This window comes from Nannobrachium achirus (genome assembly GCF_963921795.1).
Source record: "Nannobrachium achirus genome assembly, chromosome: 7".
Taxonomy (NCBI): Eukaryota; Metazoa; Chordata; class Actinopteri; order Myctophiformes; family Myctophidae; genus Nannobrachium; species Nannobrachium achirus.
In genome coordinates, this window is record NC_137816.1 from 58,863,555 (window position 1) to 58,891,234 (window position 27,680).

At 40.9% G+C, this 27,680-nt stretch overlaps 1 protein-coding gene across 1 annotated transcript in view; it reads left to right on the forward strand.

Annotated features, from left to right (window-relative positions):
* LOC308287888 (nuclear receptor ROR-alpha A-like) overlaps positions 1-24,094 on the forward strand; it is a 63,529-nt gene extending 39,435 nt beyond the window's left edge. Inside the window, exons 4-11 of the mRNA XM_080729215.1 lie at positions 421-686; positions 4,446-4,644; positions 10,481-10,602; positions 11,236-11,368; positions 12,548-12,655; positions 13,742-13,852; positions 14,406-14,518; positions 16,149-24,094. Coding sequence (XP_080585341.1) covers positions 421-686; positions 4,446-4,644; positions 10,481-10,602; positions 11,236-11,368; positions 12,548-12,655; positions 13,742-13,852; positions 14,406-14,518; positions 16,149-16,313 — 1,217 coding nt within the window. The 3' untranslated portion in view covers positions 16,314-24,094. The remainder of the gene's footprint in view (positions 1-420; positions 687-4,445; positions 4,645-10,480; positions 10,603-11,235; positions 11,369-12,547; positions 12,656-13,741; positions 13,853-14,405; positions 14,519-16,148) is intronic.
* The last annotated feature ends 3,586 nt before the right edge of the window (positions 24,095-27,680 follow it).

Genomic DNA, 27,680 nt, shown 5'->3' on the forward strand with positions numbered 1-27,680 from the left:
TCACCGGGAGGAGGTAACAGGTGTGGAGGGACATGCTGTTCTTCCCATTTCATCTCCCCACTGAGCAGGCACACTGACCAACATGTAGCAGTCACTAGTGCAGCGACAGAGATCCCCCTGTGCACCCGGACGGCATTCCCTCGCTAGCATGGCCAAATTTAATGTTACATTCTCTCCTCCTTTCCCAATTCTGACTAATAATAATTTGACCCTTTTGTGTTTCTTTTTTCACAACCAGTAGCGAGAGCCTGGCATGCCAATGTTGATTGGTTCAAACCGCTTTAGGTTTGGTCAGCAGCCTCAAGCTGTCACTCTAGCGTGGCTTTTAGACTCTTTTTTTGTCTTTGTTGGTTGATAAGCAGTCTTGTAACGTATAGCTTCTCTGGTCTCCTCCGGTCTCCCCCCTCCTCTCCTGAACAGCGGTGAAGTTCGGTCGGATGTCCAAGAAGCAGCGAGACAGCCTCTACGCCGAGGTCCAGAAGCACAGGCTCCAGCAGCAGCAAGCACAGAGTCAGGCCAGCCACCTGCTCCACTCCCACCCCAGCCTGAGCGGCCAGGCACCCGGGGAGGCCGAGCCTCTCTCCTCCCAGTACGGCCTCTCCTCCGCGGGCCTCACAGAACTCCACGACGAGCTGGGAGGATATCTGGACCAGCGCTCCCCTGGGGAAGGTTCAGCATCCTCCAAGGTCTGTCCTTAAGTCATGGCCATTTGGAATGTTTTGGTTTTGATCTCAAAACTACCGATGTTTCCTGTTGAGATTGGCACATTTCACCCAGGTTTTTTCATCTCACTCACGTCACTTTGTCTGCTGACCTCACTTAGCAACGAAATAAACAGAAAATAAACACAAATAAAAATTCACAGAAGGCAAGCAGTGATCACCCCATGATGTGCACTGCAATGTAGTTTCAAATGCACCGCTTTTTTTAAGAGTAAAAAAAGAAAAAAGACCTGGCAGGTTGGCAGGTTGCCCCAGGAAATGTGCCAATCTCAACAGGAAACAACAGTATGGCCGGCAGTGTGTCATTATGCACCGTTCAACAGTTTTCAGTCCAACAGCATCTTATTAATTATTCATCATATTGTTTAGGTTGGGATGTGTTCATTTCCCCCCAAAATTCCCCCAAATGACGAGGTATTTTGGTATCGGCTCTTTGCATTTCTGGTCCAGTTTCCCATAGCTTTACTTGATTGGCGCGCAACAGCAGAATTAAACTAGAAAGCCCTCTGCTGCCTGCGGCACCAATCATGTAAAGCTACTGTATGTGAAACTCAACCGGAAATGGGCGTGCCACCTTCAGGAAACCCAGGACCGCACTTACATAACGCATCTATTAAAAAGATAATAAGATCAAGAAAGACAAAAAAACGAAACATGCAGGGGTCTTGAGGGAGCCACCATGTTGATGTCACATGGAGCACTATTCCATGTGTCTTGAGACTTAATTGCTTTCATAAAATGTAGGTTTTAGCATGCAAATTAATGAACAGCATTAGTCTAACAAATAAGTGTTATATACCTTAAATCCTGGTTCATTTATATTTGCTCACAGACCTGACATTTCCTTACAAAAATCATCTTTAGTGTTGATTTCAAGCAGTTAATGCCAATGTTATTTGTCTGTTTTCTCACCCAGACATGCTGTATTTATCATCTTGAGGGATAATACTACTACATCCGGAAGAACCATTTTGTGTACTTGCTCATCCCATTACGCTATCTGAACAAAGTCGAACGTGCAAACACATCTGTCCTTTGAAATACAATCAATATGCCTCTCAGAAACTCCACTGAGTCTCTCGCTTATATTCCTTTTGTTAACGTTATTGATGCTTTGCACTTCCCAGACAGGACCCATTTTCCCTCACGCAGAAACACCCCACTGCAGTTAGTATATATTGTAAGGAAAATAATAACGGAGAAACAACTTCTAACTAGCTTCAACTAGAGAGGGCACTGTCATTCTTTATGATGTACAACTGAATCATTAGAATTAACTAAACCGATTCAGTTCAACTTGTTCAGCTAATAGTGGCATTGAGAAAGGCTTTTCACAGACAGAGCACTTAAACAACTTGAAATCTATAGGATACAGCAGCTGACTGACAGCTGGATATAAATATCCAGAGCAGACCCAAAAGAGAAATTTGACATTTGCCAGGGACCTGAAAACAGCAGATCTACAAGCTGACGCAGCATTATGAGCTTGTAGATCTGCTATTTTCACTACTTCTTGAACATTGTTTTCTAATTCATGGAATTTATTTGATTATATTTATATTCATTCATGACATTACTTAAAGAATTTACTTAAAGTTATACAACATTAAATAATGATTAAGAACAACATGTAGGAAACAAAAAAGGTATTCATTCACTTATAAAAACAAGTGTATACTGTATATTTTTCCAATCCAATTCATAAGATTGTTGGTATTCCTATTTTGGGCACGTCATTAAACTCAAATAAGTTCACAAGGCGTCGCTGCGTTGCGAGCTTGTAGATTACATTTTGCAACGGGGCGCCACAGCCAGAAGTTATGGTTATTCGCTGGTCCTTGGAATCCTAAAGTCATGGCACTCGCAGACTGCATAGAGCCGACGCAAATTGTTACAGTATGTTCTTTCATCAATGTAAACATGTTAATTTTTTTAATCGATTGATTAGCAGTTCATTCAGCAGTTTATTATTATTATTATTAATTTGTAGAACCTCTACACAAGTGTAGGATGTGAGTTTGTTGTATTTCAATGTTCATACTGTTTGAATAAAATATACAAAAGAAAAATACCCCTCTGTACTTTTTCCACAAATTGCACCCTTGTTCAGTCATAGTTGTGTCATTCATATTTATTGATGTTATTCTCATATATTAATGCTATTTATAGTTTTACTTAACATTTTTATATTTTGATCAGCAACTCATTCCTTTCTTTTTTGTTGTGCCATATATCATATCATATCATGTCATGTCATGTTTTGTTACTGTCACTTGTTACTAATAGGCTACTTGTGATGTGTTGTGTTTTGTTGTTTTGTACTGTATGTGTGTTGCTGCTGTGACAACGTAATCCCTGTGGGTCTGGGATCACACGCAGGATAACAGACCACCTCTGTGATCAGATTTCGTTCACTGAATGAAATAGTCATTCATTCACAGGGATACACAGTCACTGAGTGAGAGACCGCCTAGAATCGTTCAGTGAATGAGATCATAGTTCTGTTCGGTGAATGGGTTCACAGGCCTTTACGTCCACTGACTCGTCATTTCGTTCGCAGAGATACCGGTACATTGTCACACATTGACATTGGCAAATAGCATTTAAATTTAATGAGGGAAGAGGAACCACCTCTTCAGCCATTCACAATTTTCGGCTCAACTGACTGTCTGACAAATGAACAGATCTTTTCCGAGAGTACTTTGCTTCATTTCATTCGGCCAAAACAACCTAGTTATTTGAATGAATTGTTTGTGAGCAACCAAACCCTAGCTTAATCTGCTTTATATCCGTTTGCATTGATTACATTTTATGAAACTGACATTTGCGTTGCTATTTTTGCATTACCCTATTACCAATCTGGCTAAAGAAAAGGTCCTTTCAGTTGTAACTGGAGCTCAGTTAGTCTGTTCTTGAGAGACTACCCTATTATTGACCCAACCCTATCTTTCATATATGGAACAACATTCATGCCAGTTTGAAATGGAATCCATAGTCAAACTGGCGATGGAAATACAACAGATATTACAAGTACAACAAATATTTATACAGCTTGTTCTTACTAAGACAGTGGCAACTTGTGAAAAGACATACCGGTAGTTGTCACACTTGAAACATCACTGCATGAAATACAATTATTTTAATGGGACCTATTTGATGTGCAGATTTTTGATCCAGCATCCGACCAGCGCCACATTTCTTGTGTATGAACCCAATATTCACATATTGTGAAAACCTTGTGTGTGGATATGTTTCACATAACCCCAGATCCACTGTGCTGCCGTCCCTATATTAGTATTTTATAGCAATGCTTGAAATCATATGAACTATGTCGTTGCTGAGTGGATACCTCAGTTAATTTTCAGGGCATCACAGAAACTTTTAAATATGGAAATAAGAGGTTTCTGCTCGACAGCAATGATATGCAAACTAATATTCAACTAATACGTCATTACTAGTGTCATGAAGCCTGTCAGTTAGGACATCAGCTGGTACGCCTGATTTAGCCATGCACCACGTCACGCAACCGGAAATAGCAGATCATCAAGCTCACTCACGTGTACACTGTGAGCTTGTAGATCTGCCATTTTCGTCAACTAAGTATAAATCCAACCACAAGTGGTCTGATCTCAATAAAGACACTTCTACACATCACAATCCTGGAGAATCCTTCAGAATAAAACTAACACTGGGGTGTTTTTCACTGTGTGGTCTTGCCCCCAGGCGGACTCCAGCGGAGGAGGAGGGGGAGGTGTCGGAGGGTTCTACCTGGACATCCAGCCCTCTCCGGACCAGTCCGGCCTGGACATCAACGGCATCAAGCCGGAGCCGCTGTGCGAGTACGGCTCCGCCAACGGGTTCTTCCCGTACTGCTCCTTCAGCAACGGAGAGACCTCGCCCTCCACGTCCATGGATGAACTGGGTGAGTGGAGGGAGAGAGAGTGAGGAGAGCAGGGACGTGCAGAGAATGTTAGAGAGGCAGGGGCTGCAATTTCTAAAAGGGCCTCCGCAATTTCTAATAGCAGACCTCCAAGCTCACAACGCGTCGTAGCGCGACACGTTGTGAGCTTGGAGGTCGGCTATTTTCGGTGATTGATACCACACTGAACTAAGCATAATCAAGTCAATACTGGAGATGTGGCGTACATCTAGCCATAAAACATAACTCCAGTAGAGGTCGCTAATATTCGGACGTAACGTCCGAATATTAGCGACCTCTACTGGAGTTATGTTTTATGGCTAGTGTTCATCATGGATTTTTTTTTATTTTTTTTTACATGTCTTTATTGATTTTCACATTGAGAAATAAATTGTACAAATATAGATGTCTTTTTTTTTTTTTTTTTTCATCCCAAACACACTCATGGGCATGGCAGTACAAAATCAACATGATTTAAAGGAATAACAAATTACAGAAACATACAATAAAAACAATAGAAATAAATACCAACTAAAATAAAAAGGCAAATACAAATTAAATAAAATGAAATGCAATGTACAATATCTCTACTACAGTTCCAACTTCCCTACCCTACAACTGCTGTTTTGAACTATTATTCCACAGCTTCTTCAATGTTTCCAGTATGCATGAAATCTAAAAACCTCTCCCAAATCTTATAGAATGCAGCAGGTTTCTTCTTAATTATGTTAGTTTCTCGTATGCTAGACTGGAAGATAAATTCCTCAACCAAAATCCAATCGTGGGGGCATTGACATTCTTCCAACATAATGCGATTGAGCGTCTGGCCTCAAGTAGGCAGAGATCAATCATTATCTTTTCTTTATTTTTTAGTGCGCAGGTTAGTGGGTAAATACTGAGTATACATAATTTAGGACAGAGAGGAACTATCACTGACGTGATTTGAGATATATACCGCACCACCGATCTCCAGAATGATTTAACTTTCTCACATTCCCACAAGCAATGGAATAGGGTACCTTTATGTTCACTACACTTATAACATGTATCTGGAAAGTTAGGATTGCATTTATTTAATTTCTCTGGGGTTATGTATGTTCTCATTATCCAATTGTATTGAATTAGTTTTAATCTGGAATTGATAGTCTGTGTTTGTGCCTTGGAACATGTTATACTCCAGTCAACTTCTGCGATGTCCTCCTGTAAATCCTGAGACCACTTCTGTCTTGTACTCTCAGAGTTATCTTTATGATTACCTTCCAGTATGCCATACATTTGAGAGACCAACCCTTTCTCTAGACAGTTCTGTGTGGAGAATTTCTCGAGCACAGAGAGGGAAGGTTGTTTCGTATTTTTTAAATGTGAACAAATAAAACTTCGGATCTGAAAATATTTGAAGAGGTGCTTTTGGGGAATATCATATTTCCTCTTTAGCCCTTCAACTTGGTTTGAGGTCCATAAATATCTAGGAGATACCCCTGAGTTGTCTTGTTTCTCCCCAATTTGGGGAAATGATCATTTCATCCCAGCTAGAAAGGACTCGGGTTTTAAATTATGGTTCAATAGGGGGATATGGAAAATTATAGATCTATATGAGGATGGCAATCATCATGGATTTCTACACAGAGAGGACAATTCTTTCAACATAAGATACTGCATTCTAGTTCAGGAGAGGTTGGACAAGGCAATTATCTTGAATGCTGTCTTCAGGTATGGCATGGAAAGAGGGCATTTGCATTTCTTTTTTTCACCAAAGTAAAAACTGCATTCATGGTCTGGAGAAGGCACTTTTTACAGACGGATAAAAGGGTTATTAGTTACGTTCTGCCCCAGTGTGTGGTAGTGATGGCACGAGAGGAGGAAGAAAAGAATGTTGTAGTTACAAAAAAAAAAAACACACACACACACACAGACAGAAAGAGAATGCTTCGGGAGAAAGCCTGTGTGAACAGTTCAAATGGAGAGAGAAAACGAAAGGGCTCTGAGAGTGAGGGAGGGAGAGAGGGCGTCTTAAAATAGCACGAGGGTGGAATCTCATCTCCCAACAGCTCATTAAAATCACGGCGTGGTTAATTAGTTGTCTGTTAATTGGGGCCTACTGGGATGTGGAAGGGCCACTCGTTGAGGGAAATCATTTTTTTTAGCCTCCCCGGAGTGTTCACTGACTCTGTTCTTCTTTGACAAAAGCATTTATCATAATGACCCCCACCCCGCTAACTACCAAACACTAGCATTTGTACCTCTAACCATGTTTGGGCCTCTGGTGTTGTTAAGTATTGCTTCATTAGGATCTCTGGGTTTATATTATTTACTCTAAACTTCCACTGATTTGCCTTATCGTTCAACTACAAGCTTTCTCTTAGTGTCAATAGTATACTACCACTACTTACCACTGGTTGGTATTCTAACGGAGTGTCATTTTAATCCTGAGAGTGTCAAGGTGGACTCATAAGATATATTTTGACGCTTGCAGTGTCCATTGGCATATTTTTTTCCCATTACGTATAAATGTGTTGTGTGACTAGTCTCTGAACACTAGTCAATTCAATTAAATTAAATTCAAATTCAAAGGAGCTTTTGGCAGGAGAAAACATACATTTACAAAATCAACTGTATCAAAAACAGTTGAACATGGGGAACATAAATACAGTTGGAGGGGGTACAGCATTGTGTAAACAGGGCGTTGTTATTACATTATATGTACGGTATATAAAAGCTTTTTGAAACAAATAGCAGCAATCCCTGGCCTTTGCAGTAAAATGTGTTTAAAGGTAGCAGCTCTGTTTATACAGTATGCGCACTGTGCAGTAGTCGGGGGCGTTTGGGATATTTCGCGCGAATCAGTCTAAAAGTGCCAAATTTTGCTCAGATGTAGCTCAGGGCATGCTCTAATGATTTAGCTAGGGCGTCCGAGTCGGCGACCTTCGGGGTCGCCACAGCTCAAGAAAACACCCACAAAACTCTGAAAAGTGATGACTCATCACTTTTCATCACTAAACCATCGTTTTCTGGGGCCATTTGTAGCCCAAGGAATGTTTTTTTGTGCAATGCTTGCTTGCAATTGGATTCAGCAACATGAAAAACCCCTAGTTAGACCCCTCACATCCTACTTAAATACCCAGAAAAATGTGTTTTTCTGGGTATTTTCCTCCTGTATTGAAAGTCGATGGGAGCCCAACTTGATTTGGCTGCTGTGGCGACCCCGAAGGTCGCCGACTCGGGCGCCCTAGCTAAATCATTAGAGCATGCCCTGGGCTACATCTGTGCAAAATGTTGCGCTTTTAGACTAATTAGCATGAAATTACCATGTCATCTCCCTAACGCCCCCGACTACAGTAGGTCTAGAGGTGTACTCGGCACACTCTATATGGTTAGTAGTCCAGGGTGGTTGTATTCCATTCGCTAGCCTTTTTTTATCACAACAGTTCACAAATCTTGCTTCTGTGTTGGTACATTGATGTATTTCTCACTAATTATTTCCACTGTAATTATTATTATTTATTTTTTTTGGCGTTGGTTTCAAACTCACTTTGGGTGTGTGAAATCTGTGGGAAGTATGTGTCTCTAATGTCACAAGTTACAAGTAGGCTATCTGCCAGATTAAAATGTATTGCTTGCACAGCAAATGATGCATGCACGCACATTTAAGGCACGTCAAATGTGTAAGAGAATACCTTGTGGCTAGGCTTGGCTAATGGAAGGCTATGACAGCAACACACCTAAGGCATTGCATTTCTTGAGGACCCATTATTAACATAACAACATAATACAGCAGTAGCGATAAAGAATATTAACTCAAAAGTACGCTACTGCTAAACGTGTGGCTCATTCTCCGTTTTCTGACTGGAATGGATTTGTATTAAATGAACTTGATCTGGCCATCAGTCACCACATACTGTAGTACCACCAACCTTCATAGTGTGACTTGAGACTTGAATTAGAACAACAATCATTATATTTTCAGTTTCAGACTGGTTCAGGGATTTGTGCTGCGTCACGAACCCAACTGCTACATGGCACATTTTGGGTCTTTTGAAGGATGCACCAGTCATAGTGTGCAATGCTTCTGTAATCCTCGAGGAACACGTGCTGTACTGTCTAGACGATGTGCTCCACTTAGAAACAGTTTTCTAACACTAAATCTTGACTTTTGGCAAAAAGGTTATTGCTTAACCACATGAACCCCATGCAGCGTCCCAATTCTGGAGGAACAGTTGGTAAAAATAGTAGATCTACAAGCTCGCAGGAGTGGGCCAAGTGTAGAGCCCTGGGGAACGCCAGTCAAACGAAGTTGATAGGGATTGGGTTCAGCAACAACTCATTCCAGGCCACATGGTACATTGTTATTATAAGCAGTGGTGTAAAGAAACTTAGTAGTTATTTAAGTAGTTAAGAACTCTACTTAAAGTGATAGTTCACCTATTTTTGACGTAAAGCTGTGTGAAATACTTGCCATTAAAATAGTGGTTACAAATGTATTAATTGATTACCAGAGTCCCGTGGTCAGAGTTCTGGTCAGTTTTAGATGAATATTAAGTAGTTCCAATGGGGTGGGGGACATTTGGCGTGGCCCAATCATTGAAAATAGATTAATCCACAAAACTAGCGTCATTTGTATTGTTGGCCTATATTTCTACCATATAGAGCGAGGTTTCGTTCTGATCAGCTGACTGCAAAGCACCTTGTTTTGGGGAAATACGTTGCAGCGGCGTAGTGATACTGGACACAAAAAATAGTACCATGTGACAGAGGGGTCAAAGTTGAACGAAAGTTGGTCTATTTGGTAGAAATAGGTCAACAATACAAATGAAGCTAGTTTTGTGGATTCATCTATTTTTAATGATTGGGCCATGAGCCCCTGCCTAATCACCGGAACTACTTTATATTCATCTAAAACTGACCAGAACTCTGACCACGGGACTCTGGTAATGAATTAATACATTTGTAACCACTATTTTAATGGCAAGTATTTCACACAGCTTCATGTCAAAAATAGGTGAACTATCACTTTAAGTACATTTTGAGGTCTTTTTTACATTACCCAATTTTCTATACTTTTACTTTTACTTTTACTCCACTACAATTATTTGACAACTTTAGTTAGTTACTTTAGATTTTGATTACATACAGTACATGAATCACCTCAGCCCTACATACATTTCAGCCGTTTGAAAATAGCCGATCTACAAGCTCACACTTTAGAACTGTGCCACCCGAGCGGGTTTACCAGAGTTTACTGTTTACAGTTTAAAGCTATACTGTGTAAGTTGCTCAACTTGTGGTCAGTAGCTCTATAGCAAACCTCGGTCGCGTCCGCGTCTTTTGGCCGTTTTTCCGGTTCTCACACCCCCGCGTCTGCCTCCACCTCGCCGAGATCTATCTTTTGATGGGTCCCTGGTTCCTGTGCATTCAGCCATTCCGGAGATAACCCATGCTTCACCGTGCACCGGAGTATAGAGAGTTAGAGACACACGGGAGACTACAAATATGGCCGCCCTAGCGACCCCACTCCAAGATGTGCTGTGATTGGCCGGCAGTGTATAACCCTCGCTGTGATTGGCCGGTAGTATGATGACGTCATTTTGCCGCGAAATTCTCCCCCCCTCAAGGCTCATAGAAAACATATAAAGAGAAGGCTTTTGAAGCTGAAAATAAGTGGGGGTTCTAAAACTTTAGCGATTTAACAGTTAGGACCATTTTAAGATTTGTTTTATAAAAAAAGTTACATGGTATAACTTTAATATTGTGTCTGTCCCGCTGTGACTAAATCAATGTTCTCTGATGGTTCAGAGATGAAAAGCTCCTAAGTTCTTTGCTGTGTGTTGTGTTGTGTTTGCAGAGCACATGTCCCAGAACATCTCCAAGTCCCACATGGAGACCTGTCAGTACCTGAGAGATGAACTGCAGCAGATGACCTGGCAGACCTTCCTACAGGATGAACAAGACATCTACCAGAGCAAGGTAACACCACAAGGAGTACAGTCTAATGCAGGGTTCCCCAATTAGTTTTCCCCAAGGGCCGAATCATGTCTAGGGTACCAAGCCGAGGGCCACAACATTGCAGGGGGCGACGGTGGCGTTCCCGCTACTCCAGCGACAGTTCAGATATCGTCGTTGTCGGTTGAAAATCTTGTATGTCCAAAACCGTTCGTTTTGCATTTATAATTTAAAAAATGATTTAAACTAGTGACTAGAACTAGTGATCTACAAGCACACAACGCCTTGCACCGTGAGGCGTTGTGTGCTTGTAGATCTCCTGTTTTCACTACTTTTGTGCGACGGCTTTGTATGATGAAGCTGGGCTTTACTTTGCGAAAGAACATACACATTTGGAGATACGAGGTTTCCACGACGATATACTAGTGTTGTTGCTGCTCACCATTATTACTGGGGTTGGTGGGGGCCAGAGCAACTTAAAACTGTTTGGGGTGTTCACAAAAGTAGTCGATAAAATTACCTAGTTATTTTTTTTAAGTGAAATATCCCTTTAAGTGAATTTTCTCGATCATTTATTTTGTGTGTGTGTGTGTGTGTGTGTGTGTGTGTGTGTGTGTGTGTGTGTGTGTGCGTGTGCGTGCGTGTGTGCACGTGCAGCCACAGGAGGTGATGTGGCAGCTGTGTGCCATAAAGATAACAGAGGCCATCCAGTACGTGGTGGAGTTTGCCAAACGCATCGACGGCTTCATGGACCTCTGCCAAAATGACCAGATAGTACTACTCAAAGCAGGTAAATGACCAGATAGTACTACTCAAAGCAGGTAAATGACCAGATAGTACTACTCAAAGCAGGTAAATGACCAGATAGTACTACTCAAAGCAGGTAAATGACCAGATAATACTACTCAAAGCAGGTACACAGGTTATTATTTTATGTACATAATGATTCATCCCAAAATGACCAGATAGTACTACTCAAAGCAGGTAAATGACCAGATAATACTACTCAAAGCAGGTAAATGACCAGATAGTACTACTCAAAGCAGGTAAATGACCAGATAGTACTACTCAAAGCAGGTAAATGACCAGATAGTACTACTCAAAGCAGGTAAATGACCAGATAATACTACTCAAAGCAGGTACACAGGTTATTATTTATGTACATAATGATTCATCCCAAAATGACCAGATAGTACTACTCAAAGCAGGTAAATGACCAGATAATACTACTCAAAGCAGGTAAATGACCAGATAGTACTGCTCAAAGCAGGTACACAGGTTATTATTTATGAACATAATGATTCATCCCAAAATGACCAGATAGTACTACTCAAAGCAGGTAAATGACCAGATAATACTACTCAAAGCAGGTACACATGATTATTAATGTTATTATGATAATCATATAAAACCACTAACAAAGGGCTTTAAAAAATGCAGTCATTTACTCAACTAAGGTCTTGACTTTAGTGTGCACCGATGGCCAGTGTTAAGTATGTCAGGTTTTGCTACCTTTTATCACTTTAACCTGGTTGATGTGTTTTTTGATAGAGCATAAGTGTACAGATTATTAAGTACAAACATTGTGAAACCTATATCAGTAAGACTGATAAGACTCCCTAATCGTGAGATAAGCGACCGTCAGGTCGCATACACAAACTTTAGAAGGCAATGGTAGCCAATCAGGAGGGAATATGGGAAATGGGACAGATCCACGTTGATGACATGACTTATAGGACTTCATACAAAGCAAGAAGACAAAATAGTCTTCTTGTGGTGCGTTGTCCATTTTCAATTACATTTCTATTCAGTGGGCACCAGACAGACTAATGTGTAATAATAGCAGCAAAATTAATCGATTGTTGTACAGTAACAGTGCAAGAAATACAATACTGTAGCAATTATATTTAAGTGTGTGTGTGTGTGTGTGTGTGTGTGTGTGTGTGTGTGTGTGCACGTGCGTGTGTAGGCTCTCTAGAGGTGGTGTTCGTCAGGATGTGTCGGGCATTTAACACACAGAACAACACCATGTACTTTGACGGCAAATATGCTGCGCCTGATGTCTTCAATGCATTAGGTGAGTATAGGTGTGTGTGTGTGTGTGTGTGTGTGTGTGTGTCTGTGTCTGTGTGTGTGTCTGTGTCTGTGTCTGTGTGTGTGTGTGTGTGTGTGTGTGTGTGTGTGTGTGTGCGTGCGTGCGCGTGTGTTTATAGTAAGACAGTATAGGTACATTATAGTAGTATAGTAAGACAGGATATTCTTAAAAAGCCTTTTTGTTACAGTAGAGTAGACGTGAATCCCATTACCGCGCGTGCGCAGGCAGGCATGCAGGCACGGCACGCACAGACACGCACGCACGCACACATGCCCTCACATACAATCATTTGTAACATTCACTGTGCATAATGACACTAAGCTGTTGCATATTCAGTGTTCCTTCTGTTAACCACATGAAACTTAGCGCCCTTATATGTTCTGGCGTGAACACATTCAGCAAGCGGACCAATTATGGAGCCCCGGGGACCTTGGTCAACCAAGAACATATGGTTTTAAATAGTTTTGATTTATTTCACTCTTCTGTCCATGTGCATGGTAGAACCGCACAATGGTTAAATGTTTGAATACCGCAGCGGCAACAGGACACGAGATATAATACATCAGATTGGAGAATTCTAATATCCTTTAGAGCAGTGGTTCTCAACCTGTGGGTCGGGACCCCCAGGGGAGTCCCCACATTATTTTGGGGGGTCCCCAGATGATTAACGTAATGTGCAACATTGTTGTCTCACTCAACAGTAAACAAACCAACATAAAGTTTAAGTGTATAGAGGGTATATGAACATTTATAAAGTGACAATTTAAGGACTTTTTAATACCTCTAAAATGACGAATTAAATATTGGCTAAATTGTCAAATATTAGAGGCCGAAATTGTGAAATTTGTGAGGCGTTGTGAGCATGTAGATCTTGCTATTTTCACAATAGAAGCGTGTTATACAAAATGTAATTCTTCAACTGTTAGTGCTCGTCAGGGTGGGGAACGCCCCAGTTAAAATATGATTACTGTGGGGGTGTGGCCTGAAAAGGTTGAGAACCACTGCTTTAGAGTTACATTTTTTGCCGTAGTTCCCATGTAGTTTATGCATGTGTCTGTGTGCTGACAGGATGCGATGACCTGATTACCTCGGTATATGACTTTGCCAAGAACATGTGTTCGCTGTATCTCTCTGAGGACGAGATCGCCCTGTTCTCCGCATTCGTGCTGTTTTCTGCAGGTAAGTACTGCACCACACCCATGCAATGTACTGCAGTGTTCACAGACATTTCTTATAAGTAAAAGAATCGATACTGCAAGGTAGAAATACTCTGTAAAGTAAAAGTCCGGAATTCAAAATTTACTTGAGTAAAAGATGTGTAAAAAATCTTTCAAAAATAGCAGATCTACAAGCTCACAGTGCATCGCATCGCGAGACATTGTGAGCTTGTAGATCTGCTATTTTCAAATAGCTAAAAATGTATATCGGGCTGAAGTGAGTAATGTATGCATTGTAATAATCTACAAAGAAAGTAAGTAAGTAAAGTTTTCAAATAATTTCAGTGGAGTAAAAGTACAATATTTTCCTCTGAGATGTAGTGGTGTAGAAGTAAAATTACTCAAGACAAGTGCAAATACCTCAAAATTGTGTTTACGCCACTGTTAAAATTTGACATTAAGGACCCCCAATTTGATATTGTTGCTGTCAACTCATTATGTCCAAAATTGTTACTTTGTGTGTGTGTGTCTGTGTCTGTGTGCGTGCGTGTGTGTGTGTGTGTGTGTGTGTATAGATCGGTCTTGGTTACAGGAGAAGGTTAAGGTGGAGAAACTTCAGCAGAAGACTCAACTGGCTCTACAACATGTCCTACAGAAGAGCCAACGAGAAGACGGAATATTAACAAAAGTATGCACGCGCGCGCGCGCGCACACACACACACACACACACACACACACACACACACAAAACTATGGTTTAGTGATAATGAGTCATCAATTTTCACAGTTTTGTGGGAGCCGCCTTTACCCCAAGGAATGTTTTTCGTGCAAAACAAATGCTTGCAATGGATTCAGAATCATGAAAAACCCCTAGTTTGACCCCTCACATGCTACTTAAAGCATATTTATTTTGGTGTGTTTTATCCTGTATTGTTAATTTAATGGGAGCCCAACTTTCAGCAGCTGTAACGGATTCTCCTAGGGAAACTGAATTTCAGTCTTTGTGAGATGTGTTACTAGACACCTTTACAAACACATTGGTCACCAATGTGTTTGTAAAGGTGTGAAGAAATGTTTAGGTAAGGAATTTATTCCAGGACTTTAATTGTAAGATATCCCCTGACTACTTGCATAGGCTACTCATCACACGCACATTACATAATAATGCACAGTGTGTTCGATTTAGGTGGGCCTGTGAGCCACGTGTGCACTTAAATCTAAAACCCATTGTGTATTTTAATTTATGTATCACACTTAAATCACTGAGTACCAAGATCAGCCAAGCAAATGTTTACCCTTTTATATTATTCCAACATTTGAGGGCAGCAAACTCACAGACTTAAACATTAACCTTAAAGTAGTAGTTCACCCCCAAAATGACTTTTTTCTATTGATTACTCATGCCATGGAGACTTGAGTTCAATACTATTTTTAGTTTTTTGTCATATTCCTATCCCAGATGATGCCTGTTATGAGAACCACACTAACATAATCCATATGGTCAACACAAATGGCCAAGACAGCCCATATCTTTGTGGCTGGTTCTACAAACAGCCACATCAGAGATCTCCATATGGGCATAAAAGGGATTCTGTGATTGTGGTTCCCCTGAAATCACAGTGATGTCAGAGTGTGATGTCAGAGCAGCAACCCCATAGACCATAACGAATTGTACACGTCCAGACGGAGACATGATGTGCCGTTTCACATAATATACCAGTAAGGCGCCTAAGGGCGAAAAGCAGGGCGAGGTCGCGCCATCTGTCTTGGCCATATATGGATTCTGTTAATGTGGTTCTCCTAACAAGGCATCATCTGGGATACAATCCCTTTTATGCCCATATACTGTATGAAGATCCCTAACAGAATCCCTTTTACGCCCATATATGGAGATCCCTGCTCTGAGTAACTGACATCACTGTGATGTCACCTTTGATGTCACAGTGATGTGACAGGGGAACCACAGTGCGGTCAAACATAATTCCAGGGGTCCTTGACATTTTTGACACCACTGCTATAGAAGAGAAGAAAACATTTAGAACTTTTGTTGTTGTATTTTTCAGGTCTTAATGACTTAACATAGTGTCACCCTCCTTATCCTGGGTGTCGCTCTCCATTCCGACATGTCGCCACTCCGAAATTGACTTCTTATTGTCAGAGTGGCGACACTTCCATAGGGGTCAAGTTTAGGGTAAGTGTTATACGTAGATAGGGTTAGTGTCGGAATGGACACATGTCGGAAAGGAGACATGTCGGAGTGGCGGAGTGTAACCCCTTATCCTCTCCTAACCTCCTCCCCTGTGTTCTCATCTTTCCAGCTGATATGCAAGGTGTCCACGTTGCGGGCGCTGTGCAGCCGGCACACGGAGAAGCTGTCCGCCTTCCGTACGCTCTACCCGGACATTGTGCGCTCCCACTTCCCTCCGCTGTACAAGGAGCTCTTCGGTACGGACTTGGACCAGACTGTGCCGGCCGACGGCTAGCCGTCTTGCGGATGGTAATGTACTTTGCTGACTGTGTCTAAGCGTGGGGCACGTCCCTGGCTGGATGCTGCCACGGTGGAGACATTGAGGAAGACAGGGAGGGGGGGGTGGCTCTCTGTCAGCGACATGGCCACACTGCACTCCTTTCCCCCCTACACTGTTGTTGGTTCATCGCTTATCAATTTTGTCTCGTCCTTTTTGATTGCTTCGCCGGCCGACAACGACGTGAAAACGGGACTGGGTTGTTCGATGTGTCGCAGGAAGCAGAGAGAGACGGTGTTCTGCAGCACTTAAACCGGACAGTCACACCCCCCCCCCCCCCCCTCCAGAAAGCTGGCAGGTTTTAAAGGATCAATCCGCCCTGAATCACAATAGGACGGAAGACAGCAGCTGCAATGCTCCCTGTGGATCGGAACTTTCAAGTTGCACTTGTGGCAACAATTAATGACGGCAAAACAAACTGCACCTCTAAACATGAGCATTTAGCCCTTTGATTGATTCTCAGCCATCGTTTTGATTAGGAAGGACTTTGGCGCTGGGGAGGCTGGTTTAAATTAAATCTATCTGGTGCTTCAATGCCCACCCGGGAGCCTGTAATGTATACCCATTGACAGCTGATACAACGTCTGTTACGTCTCAGATCGGGGTGTGATCAGAAGTGCAACATCCTTCAGAGTTTCAGCCCGTACAGTAGATAGAGAGCAGTGCAACTGTGTAATTCATTCTGAGCAGGGTCCGTTCGAAGAAGAAAGAGGACAAAAAGTCATTTCTTTTCACAAACACATTTGGGGTTCATCCGGGAGGCTCCCATCCCATGGGGCAAGACTTACTGATGCATGTGCTGTGTTCCTGAGTTCAAAGCTAATGGTTACCTTTTGTCCATTTCCATGAGACGTTCATTTTTTTTTCACATCGCCTTTTGATTTCCACACATTGAACTGAAATAAATGAAAACGTAAAAAATATATTATAATATTAAGATTGAATCTAAAGATGTAAAAAATAGAAGAAAAAAAAAGAAGAGAAATCTTAAATTCCTGCCATTTTCTGTCAGAGGTTAATTCAGGCACACGGTGGCCTTTTAAAGGCCGATTTCAGGGTTTTTTATTTTGTAATGGTCCCCCTGGTGGACAATAAAAACATTTACCCCACAGTACTAGAAGATAGATGGTCATTAATCAATAGCTCTATAATGTGTATGTACTGTTGTATGTCAAGACTCCAGCCTGCTTCAGTTCAGACCCGAAGGCCCATTGAAACAGAATGTCTTTCCAATTAGTTCATTCCAAAACTGGATAAAAACAAAGTGACACCTTCTCTTCCAGAAATGATGGTAAATATTTTGGTCCATGTGGTGATTGAATAATGGTCTGTGGTAAATTACTTATGAAAGGAGTTTGGGGCACCTTGTTTGACAAAGTTCCAACAATTTCATTGGTCAGAATAATTGAGTTAATAAGAAATTGTCTTTTTTATATAATGAAACTCTTAGCATTCACTGAAGATTACAATTGGCACTATGGCACTTTGTAGAACAGTCATAAAGAAACAATGGGGACACAGAACATTCAGTCACGACCCAAAGAGCCAAAGTCATCTGAATCAGAAGTCACCGTTTCCACACAAGAGCTCCACACTGCAGTAACACACACCTCATCATTTCTTAAAGATCCGACGTTGTGATTAAAATCACAGGCTATTATTGTTAACATCGATGTGTCCATAATCGGAGCTATGTGATATTTTCCTATTGTTCATTTGACCTTGCTTGCACTTTGAAATGCACTAGTTTTTTTATTGAAGAAAACCTTTATTTCATGCATTTCACTTCTTTTCAACTTTACATACAGATACATCAACAAAACTGATACCACTAAAACTGCCATTTGAATGAAATAATTAATCAACATGCAATTGAAATCTTAGAGTGGTCAATCTGCTCCATTGTTTTTATTTTTTTCATCGAGACAGTAGGAAAGCTGAGAGGGAGATAGTATAGCAGTGACAAACTGTTGGAAAGCCGAAAGGGAGAAGTGCAGGAAATCCGAGAGAGAGACAGTGTAGGACAGACAGAAGGAAAGCTGGGAGGGAGAAACTATAGGAGAGACAAACAGCAAGCTGAGAGAGAGACATTATTGTACGAAAGCTAAGAGGGAGACAGTAGGCATAGAAGGCTCTGTCTAGGATTTGATCCAGTATCCATGTGGTTCCAGAGAAGATATCCCAGGAATGCCTGATTGCAAGGATATCGTCGTTGTTGGGTGTCCAAACCGTTCGTTTTGTATTTATCATTTAATAAACTAGAAGCTGGGCCGCCCGAAGGGCGGCCCAGCGTCTAGTCGGCGACCTGGCCAACTCGGAACAATGTAAATAGGGAATGAATGCCCCGCCCTTTAATGCAAACCCCATTATACCTGTTTTCATAGGACCCGTTTTGACCATCTGTCTGCCTGTGTCCATTTATGCCCATATATGGAGATATCTGTATCTGTCTGTCTGTCTGTCGGCGTCCATTTTATGTCCATATATGGAGATCACTGCAGTTATAGTTCTGGGTCCATTTTATGCCCATATATGGAGATATCTGTCTATCTGCGTCCATTTTATGCCCATATATGGAGTATGCCCATTTATGGAGATATCTGTATCTGTCTGTCTGTCTGTCGGTGTCCATTTTATGTCCATATATGGAGATCACTGCAGTTATAGTTCTGGGTCCATTTTATGCCCATATATGGAGATATCTGTCTATCTGCGTCCATTTTATGCCCATATATGGAGTATCTGTCTGTGCCTCCAACTGTGTTGCAGACACAGTGCCGGTTCCCCCTTTAATGCAAACCTCATTATACCTGTTGTCATAGGACCCGTTTTGAACATCTGTTTGCCTGTGTCCATTTATGCCCATATATGGAGATATCTGTATCTGTCTGTCTGCGTCCATTTTATGCCCATATATGGAGATCTTTGACCATCTGTTTGCCTCTGTCCATTTATGTCCATATATGGAGATATCTGTATCTGTCTGTCTGCAATCCATTTTATGCCCATATATGGGGGCATTCATTATATGGGGGCATTCATTTTATGCCCATATATGGAGAACGCGCGTGCCCGTGGGACGAACGGTTCTCGAGATACGCGGATTACATACATACATACACAATCACAGAGATTTTTTGTTGACTCATGTGGCGTACGTGATGTCAGAGCCTTTTATGAAGTGATGTCACAATGAGTCAGAGCTTTCGCCGATTTCCTCCGGAACAGCCTGATGTCAACAATCAACCCCGCATAAGGAGATTCCGAACGTTTCGCGCCGGTTCGGGAAAAGCGCGCGTCGGGTCGGGTCGAGACCCGGCACTGCACTCCGTGCCGCGGCGGGGAACGCGCGTGCCGAATCTGAAGCCGGTGGGACGAACGGTTCTCGAGATACGCGGATTACAGACACACACACAGACAGACAGACAGACACACACGCAGAGACTTCTCGCATTTATAGATAGATGATAAATACAAAACGAACGGTTTGGACACCCAACAACGACGATATCCTAGCAATCAGGCATTATAAAAATAGTCGATCTACAAGCACACAATGCCTCGCATCGCGATATGTTCATCACACACCAGCAGCACCAAAGCTGCATTATCTCAAACATTTGTATATCAAGGACATCCAAATAGATCTGTAGTTGGCCGGGACCCCGATCTAAAACTGTTATTGTGCCAGGGAACCCCATAAGAGAATTTGACATCAGCTTGTGCATTGGCTATTTTTTTAATAGCCAACGTATAAAATAGGATTACAAATTTTGATGCTATATTAACTAACTTATCTGGGGACTCCCTGGATCCCCTTCAAGGACCCATGTGGGTCCCCAGACCCTACTTTGAAAACCACTGATGTAATCCAGAGTGTTGACGTGAAATGCCGACACGCTAATTCATAGGTTACTTTGTTCCACAAAGTTGAACTGTGCCGTTCTGACTAGAATTGGAATGAAATATATTGTCTTTTTTTGTTCCTTAGAGCTCTGAGTCTCCTTAATGTTCTTGGAAGATATTTGGAGTTTTGTGTCCGACTTTTTTCTCAAGTTGAGCACCACCTGCCTCTATTTTTGATTGTCCCACCTTGCCTTGCCCTTTCCATCCCTACCAGCCGCACAGTCAGAAAAAAAAATGACTAAAAATATCTCCTGATCTATCTAGCACACAGCAGTTCTAGGTTATCTGTGATGCATCTGTGCTCCGTGAAGATGGACGCGCTAACCCGAGTCCAGTCTGAGCCAAACCTAGAAATCTAGGTTAGCCACAGACACGAGACAATAATGAGATGAGGTGATCTGAGATCAGCCCACAGTTTTCTTCTAAAACCCAGAAGTGTGTATGCGATGCCATCTAGTGGTTGGAACATGTTAAACCCAGGAGATTTTGTCAGCCTACAGTACATCAGAGACAGGGGGAAACAAATGAGTACCTGGGAAGATATATAAACAAAACATTTCTATTGTAGGAAGCGTATATTTCTGCATCTGTGACAATGATGGTCCTTCTCACACAGTTCCATGGAAACTCAGCAATAAGGCCCAAAATGGAGGCCAATGATGGTAAAACCTTGTCTGGTGGAAAATGCTCTATGGGGGAGCTCAAACAGTAAGATCCATAGTGGGCCTCTAAGGGTAATCTTTACTACACTTTCATAAAGAGACAGTGCCGATAGGGCATTTCACACTTAGAAATGGAGAGGTGAACATGAAATAATGTCTCAATATGCACAGTGACACTTGAGGACACATTTTCCAGGTTGCATTCACTAGGAAGGTTTGCGTGTGTGTGTGTGTGTGTGTGTGTGTGTGTGTGTGTGTGTGTGTGTGTGTGTGTGTGTGTGTGTGTGTGTGTGTGTGTGTGTGTGTGTGTGTGTGTGTGTGTGTGTGTGTGCGTGCGTGTGTGCTCATGTGCATTTGTGTTCATGCTTCTGGTATAGGTGTTCACTGTTCACACAGATTGGAGCAATACACTTTCAGAATTTCACGTTTCACTAACGTGCTGGATTTCCAAAATGAACCCACAGTACACTGTCTTGAATCATTACTTCTACACTCTACCATGACAAAGAGACATCATGGCAAGAGCATTGATTGCAGTTTACTTGCACTAATGATTTAATTCATTCAGAACTTCAAGATGTCAAGAAACAAGTCAAGCTCAGGGACATTAGTTATAGCACATTATGATAACCAGACCAAAGGGCCTGTCTATCAACATCTATGTCCAGCAATAGGAATCTCTTGAAAAAAAGAAGCTTGTTTATTTTATGTGAAAGTGACCACAGGAGTCCAACGTCAATTTGTTTTATAGCACCAAGAAATTAAAATACAAACTTTATTGTTGTTCCATTTCTAAGAAGAAATATCAAATGAAATTGTGAAATGCAAGCACTGGTGTTATCAAAATGAACAGGTGAATTGTCACCCTTTTCTTTTCATGTCTTTGAAAGCAGTGTGTAGATGACATATCTCAATGAAAGCAATGCAATGAAATTGGTGAATACCTTCTATTGGTGTTTTTTGATGTTTGTACATGGGGCATTTGTGTGTGTTTGCATGTATATTTTGCGCGAGCACAAAGGCAAGAATGTACTGCAAGTGTGCACATTTTGTTACATGATTAAACACTTGTATGACGGTCAATGTAAAGTGTATATTCCTTACATTGAAGGTAACCCCAGACAGACATGGCTGTCACAATGATGACACAGGCGTGGAGCAGTGGTTCTCAAAGTCGGTGCCGTGATGCGAGTCCAGGGGTGCCGGAGAATACTTTGATAATATCTGGAATTTATCAATATCACTTCAGTTTAACCACTTTAACCTCCAAGACGGACCACCAAACCTCCTTGCCAAAAATAGCCGATCTACAAACTCACAACGCGTCACGTTGTGACGCGTTGTGACGCGTTGTGAGCTTGTAGAACGGCTATTTTTTGGTGAATGTTCCCCCCGGAATAGGGATGCTGATGGGGTTCAAATGGTTAAACGTCAAGTATGAAGTTATCTGTCGTAATGGAAATTACTTTTCTCTCCAAATCTTCATACTATATTTTAGGGGGAAATACATACTTACTTATTTGCGTACTGTAATATAACATAAATGTAAGGTTCTATAAAGTATAACAATGTAATTCAGGGGTGCCTTGGATGAAAAAAGCTATTTACAGGGGTGACCTGAGACAAAAGGTTTGAGAACCACGGGTGTAGAGTGTCCTCATAACAAAGGCAAAATGGCCATTTTCTTTTTTACCATAGAGAACAATGGTACAGGATGTACTGTGTAGCCTACAACAGTACAACAGACTATGCAAACAAGATCAGCTAAAACCAGAACTGCTGCATCCAGTAGTTTTGAGATCAACAGCAAACCCCAATAAAAAATCTAATAGAGCCTTGCAGAATAATATATGTTATCTTGCTAGCCTACTATTAATGGAATAATAGATATCATTTTTGTTTTTATGTTTATCCATTCTATTCCATTTCATGCCACATCATCACAACTTAACTCTCAATTTCCAAAGCACAGCAGTCAAACTGTATGTCTAGCAAATAATGAAAGAAAATTTAGCCATAACTGAATGTAAAGCAATAATGTTTATTATTTTTTTCCTCTTCTTTTTTTAAGTGTGTAGTTTGTTTTGTTGTGTTTATCTGGTCTAATTCTGTTCAGTTCTGAAAATGTAATCATGGCACACTTGATATCGTATTTTGTTCTCTCCGACATCCGCCGTTGGTTTGACTTCACCCTCTGTAATTAACTTTATGAACCACAGGGAATGCCACAGGGAAAATACTGCTTTAGTTACCTATGAAAAAAAGAAGAAGAAAAATCAGTGTTAATGGGTACGCACCGTTATGTATATTATCTGTTTTGATATGCACTGCTCTAATTTAGATTTAGTTTTACCGTGCAGGTAAGGAGGGCACGTTGTTTTAAGTCATGTGTGGTGCTAGGTTTCCTTTTTTAGTCAGCAGGATCTTTGATTTGATGAGCTATGCCACCCTCTGATCCTGTGTTTCTTTGATGTTATTGAGTATTTTACATGTGTTAATATTGTGATAAATAACTATCATAATACAGAGGTTTATTACCCAGTATGCACCTGTATCAGTGTGCTAAGCTAAGGCAGGTTAATTGTCTTTTTTTCCCTCCTTTTAGTTAGTGACTATGCATTAGATTCTTTTAGTATAAACTATTGCTGCTGCATTTGGGCTTTAAAAAAGCAGTATTGTCCCCTTGGGTCAAACTCAGAACAGCATGGTTGAAAGCTAATGATAAAGTATATCTCCCAGAATGTATGATGATGTGATGTCATGCAAACAAATTATGAGTTCGAGTGAAAAGTAGTTCAGAGAAAGCAGCGAAAACTGGGGACGTGATATGGGTAGCAAATGAACACAAGCCACCAGGACACCTGGTTCAGCTGTGGCTAGTAAGTATAGTCCACTATACTATACTGTAAGTATATACTATACTAGCCATTGTGGCTGATACCCTCCTACAGTATCACCCCCTAGTCTAAGGATCTAGTATCAACCATTAAAGTATTTTATTTTTTTCTCGCATTGCAAGGCGTTGTGAGCTTGTTGATCTGCTATTTTCACGATAGGCCCATTTATCTTTAGAACCAAGTCAAACTATATGCAATGCCTCAACTCCTACAATTCCAAGTGCTTGTTAGGGTGGGGTGGGGTGGGGGGGGGGTCCCCAGTTCAAATAATTAGGATTCTTTTGGGAGGTCCCCAGTTCAAATATGATTGTTTTGGGGGCAAAGTAAAGCCCTGCTTCATCATACAAGGCCGTCACACAAAAGTAGTGAAAACAGCCGATCTACACAGCCAATCTACACTTGCAGATCTGCTGTTTTCACTAGTTTAAATCATTTTTAAAATGATAAATACAAAACAAACGGTTTTGGACATACAAGGTTTCCACCCGACAACAACGATATAATATATCATACAATTATGAGTTCATTTGACTGGTTCAAGTGCATTTTTGGTTGACCTTTGACCTCCACAGCTGAAAAGGCTGCATGGCGAAAATGTCAGACAATGTTTTGGATATTTAGATGCTCACACACACAGTTGTCAGAGAAATTAACGATTGCCTAGGTATAAGCTTTGTCTCCAGGCGCTGTCACGCCAAACACAATCAATAGATATGGTTGTAAACATTGATGTCAGCCATTTTGCTACTGATGTTAGTAGTAATGCGAACAAGCATGTCGGCCCTTCGCGTCGGATTCTTTTTACACTCTTGTCCCATCTCCCCATATTGTATTCACAACATCAAACCAGTTCCTCTCCTGATTCCGAAATGGAAATGTGAATTATTTTTGATTCATTTTTGTAAATACTGTAATGACTGTAAAGAAGAGGAATACAAATTTTAATGTTGTCTTTTAAATAATTTCCAGTCTGCTATGAATATTGGTAAATTGTACTTAGAATCCTGAATAAGCCCTTCATCAGAGGTGCATTTAGTCACATCTATTTTTGATGTGTGATGTATTAAAAAAAAGAAAAAAATCATATATATAAAAAGGTTGGAACAAAGCTAGCAAGTAATGCTATGTCACTGTGTTTATTCTGTGTGAATTACAGCTTCTTTGTGTGTTATCATGTATTAGATGGGTAAAGCTAAATCCTATATATTCTATCTATGATAATAGAATTCCTTTGGGATACACTGAACTTCATTTCAGGGACCATCGCGATGCTGGCTTGTGCCACAGACGTAAAAAATTAGTGGACAATAATATTACCAGAAACATAAAAAGCCCATAACAGCCAGGTCTGTAACTCTTGAGAGTGTACAAATGGAACCAAAGGACCCTTACCAAACGGTCCATTTGGTTCCATTTCTACACTCTCAGAGTTATGGGGGTCCCTGCAAATAAAACATTTGAGAACCACTCGACTAGTGGACTTGACATTCAGTAATTGGGTCTTATGATCAAAATAAGAACATTAAAATGGTGGGTAAAAAAAAAGAAGAAAATCTCAAATTTGCCATGGACACGTTTGTCATATTGATGACAAATTGATGACCCCATACTGTATGTCATTTGTTTTTAGACTTATAACAACATCAACAAAGCACCTTTCCACTAGAGGGTGCAAGAAACACTAGTCGTAGTAGCATCAGCAGCAGTAGTAATAATAATTCTTTTGAAGGGTGAGTTTACAGATTAATAAGATATATCGTTGCTACCATTTTGTATCCTCAACAATTACATCTTTATCCTCAACACTTGTTAATGCAAGGTGCAAAACAGGTGATACACAAAATACTTTAAAGCAGAGGTCTTCAACAGGGGGTCCGGGACCCCTAGGCCTAGGGGGTCCTTAGAGTTACTACAGGGGGTCCTCCAAATTGTGTCATAGGAACTTGTTTTTTTCCCCCTTTCTAATATTAACAACTTGAACCCTAGGGTCCATAATCTGAGCACTTTAGCCAAAAATAGCAGATCTACAAGCTAGATCTGCTAAAGCGCTGCGAGGCGCTGTGAGCTTTGTGAGCGGTGTGAGCGTTGTGAGCATGTAGATCGAATGTGAGCTTGTAGATCGAATATTTTCGGCAAAGAGCTTTGGAGGGGGAAAAGAGCAGACTAAGTACAGTGAAAGGTCAACTTTATTAAGTATTGTTCAAGTGGTTAAATATCTGAAAACACACATTAACATGAATCCAAAATACACTGTTGATCGTGCTGCCAAACAATGAAACTTTATCTATGAACAGATTGTGGGGGTCCCTGCTTCATCTCTCTCTCAACTAAGGGGTCCTTGGGCTGAAAACGTTGAAGACCCCTGCTTTAAAGGATGGTTCACCCATATAAAGAAGAACAAAATCTATTTCGGTTACATGAAGAATTGATTTGTTTGTCTTTGAAAGTTTTTGTCCCATTCCTCAACCAATATTCCAATATTTGTTGAATTGAAGTAAACAATGCAAGGCAAAACAGAGGCCAAGGCAAAACTTTGTTAAAAAAAATATAATAATAATAATAATTTATGAACTCCAAAATAACTGCACAGTGTAATCCAAGGAGGACGACTACTGTCCCGGGCTGAAGTCAATGTTTTAAATATAGTTTTTAAGCTTAACCCTTTCTCTCCTCTTTCCATTAAAAGGCACCGCAATGTGAGCATTTGGGACATAGAAACAGTGAGGTGTTGCTCAGCGTGTGTCTGTAATCAACATGTAGTTCCTCTTGAAGCTAATGTGCTTGTGATGTTCTTATGATAGCAGATTCGATCATAAACGGCCCTGTATGCCCATATAGAGATACCTGATGTCACCAATAGTCACACTTGCAAATTAATTCTGTCCTTGTCCCTTTTAAACCCATATGTGGAGATCCCTGATACCCATATATGGAGATCCATGTATAGGCAGAACACTGACGGCATCAGTAGGACCAAGACCATGCGTGTCAGTACTGTATGGAGAGGAGGTGAACTACCCCTTTAAGTTACAGCGAAATGGCTTGATATCACATCACATAAAATGACATCTTATGAAAATAGTTACCTGGCTTATCCGCAGCTTTCGCATTTTGCAGTGCTGCCACATTAATAGTGGCCAACACGGCGAAAAGAAGGATCACAATCTTCATTCTCTGTGAGAAAGTAAAACAAAAGCTGTCAGTATAGTTGTTTGCCTCTGTATGCTGTTGGATCTGCTACAGTGACACTTATAAGAACACTTGAATGTAATTCTAATAAGACAGTGGTTCTCTAACTTCTCTTTTCTGGATCAGGACCCACTTAAAAATCCCTAAAACACACCCACTTGGCCACTCAACACTGGACACGGTAGCCTATTTAAGTGGTCAGATGGGTGGGCTGTGTGCATTTTCAGAGCATATTATCAATTGTAAATTCACAAAATAAAATACTATGATATCTTTTGTACATATTTCTTATCATTAAAATCGTGTCCTCAGAACCAAGTCTGTAATGTGAAGTACATTAGATCTTCCCTATCCACTGTTTACTGTATTAAATGCCTTGGGTCTTTATTGAGGGAGGGGGTTGCAATAGCCTTGTGAATTTGCTGAATTACACGTGGACAGGTTATTACACAAGTGTCCTATATTCACTGCCTTTGTTTAGTAATACCATGATTTGCCAGTAGTGGAGATAATGGAGATTTAATTTAAACATAATTATTTTTATCATTACTATAGTGAGCTTGATGATTTGCTATTTTTGGAGAAGAGACGTTGGACCCTAATCTAAGCTCACTACGTGTCAATGTAGTGTCAACGGCTATTTTCACTATATGTTTTCCAAAATAGTAGAA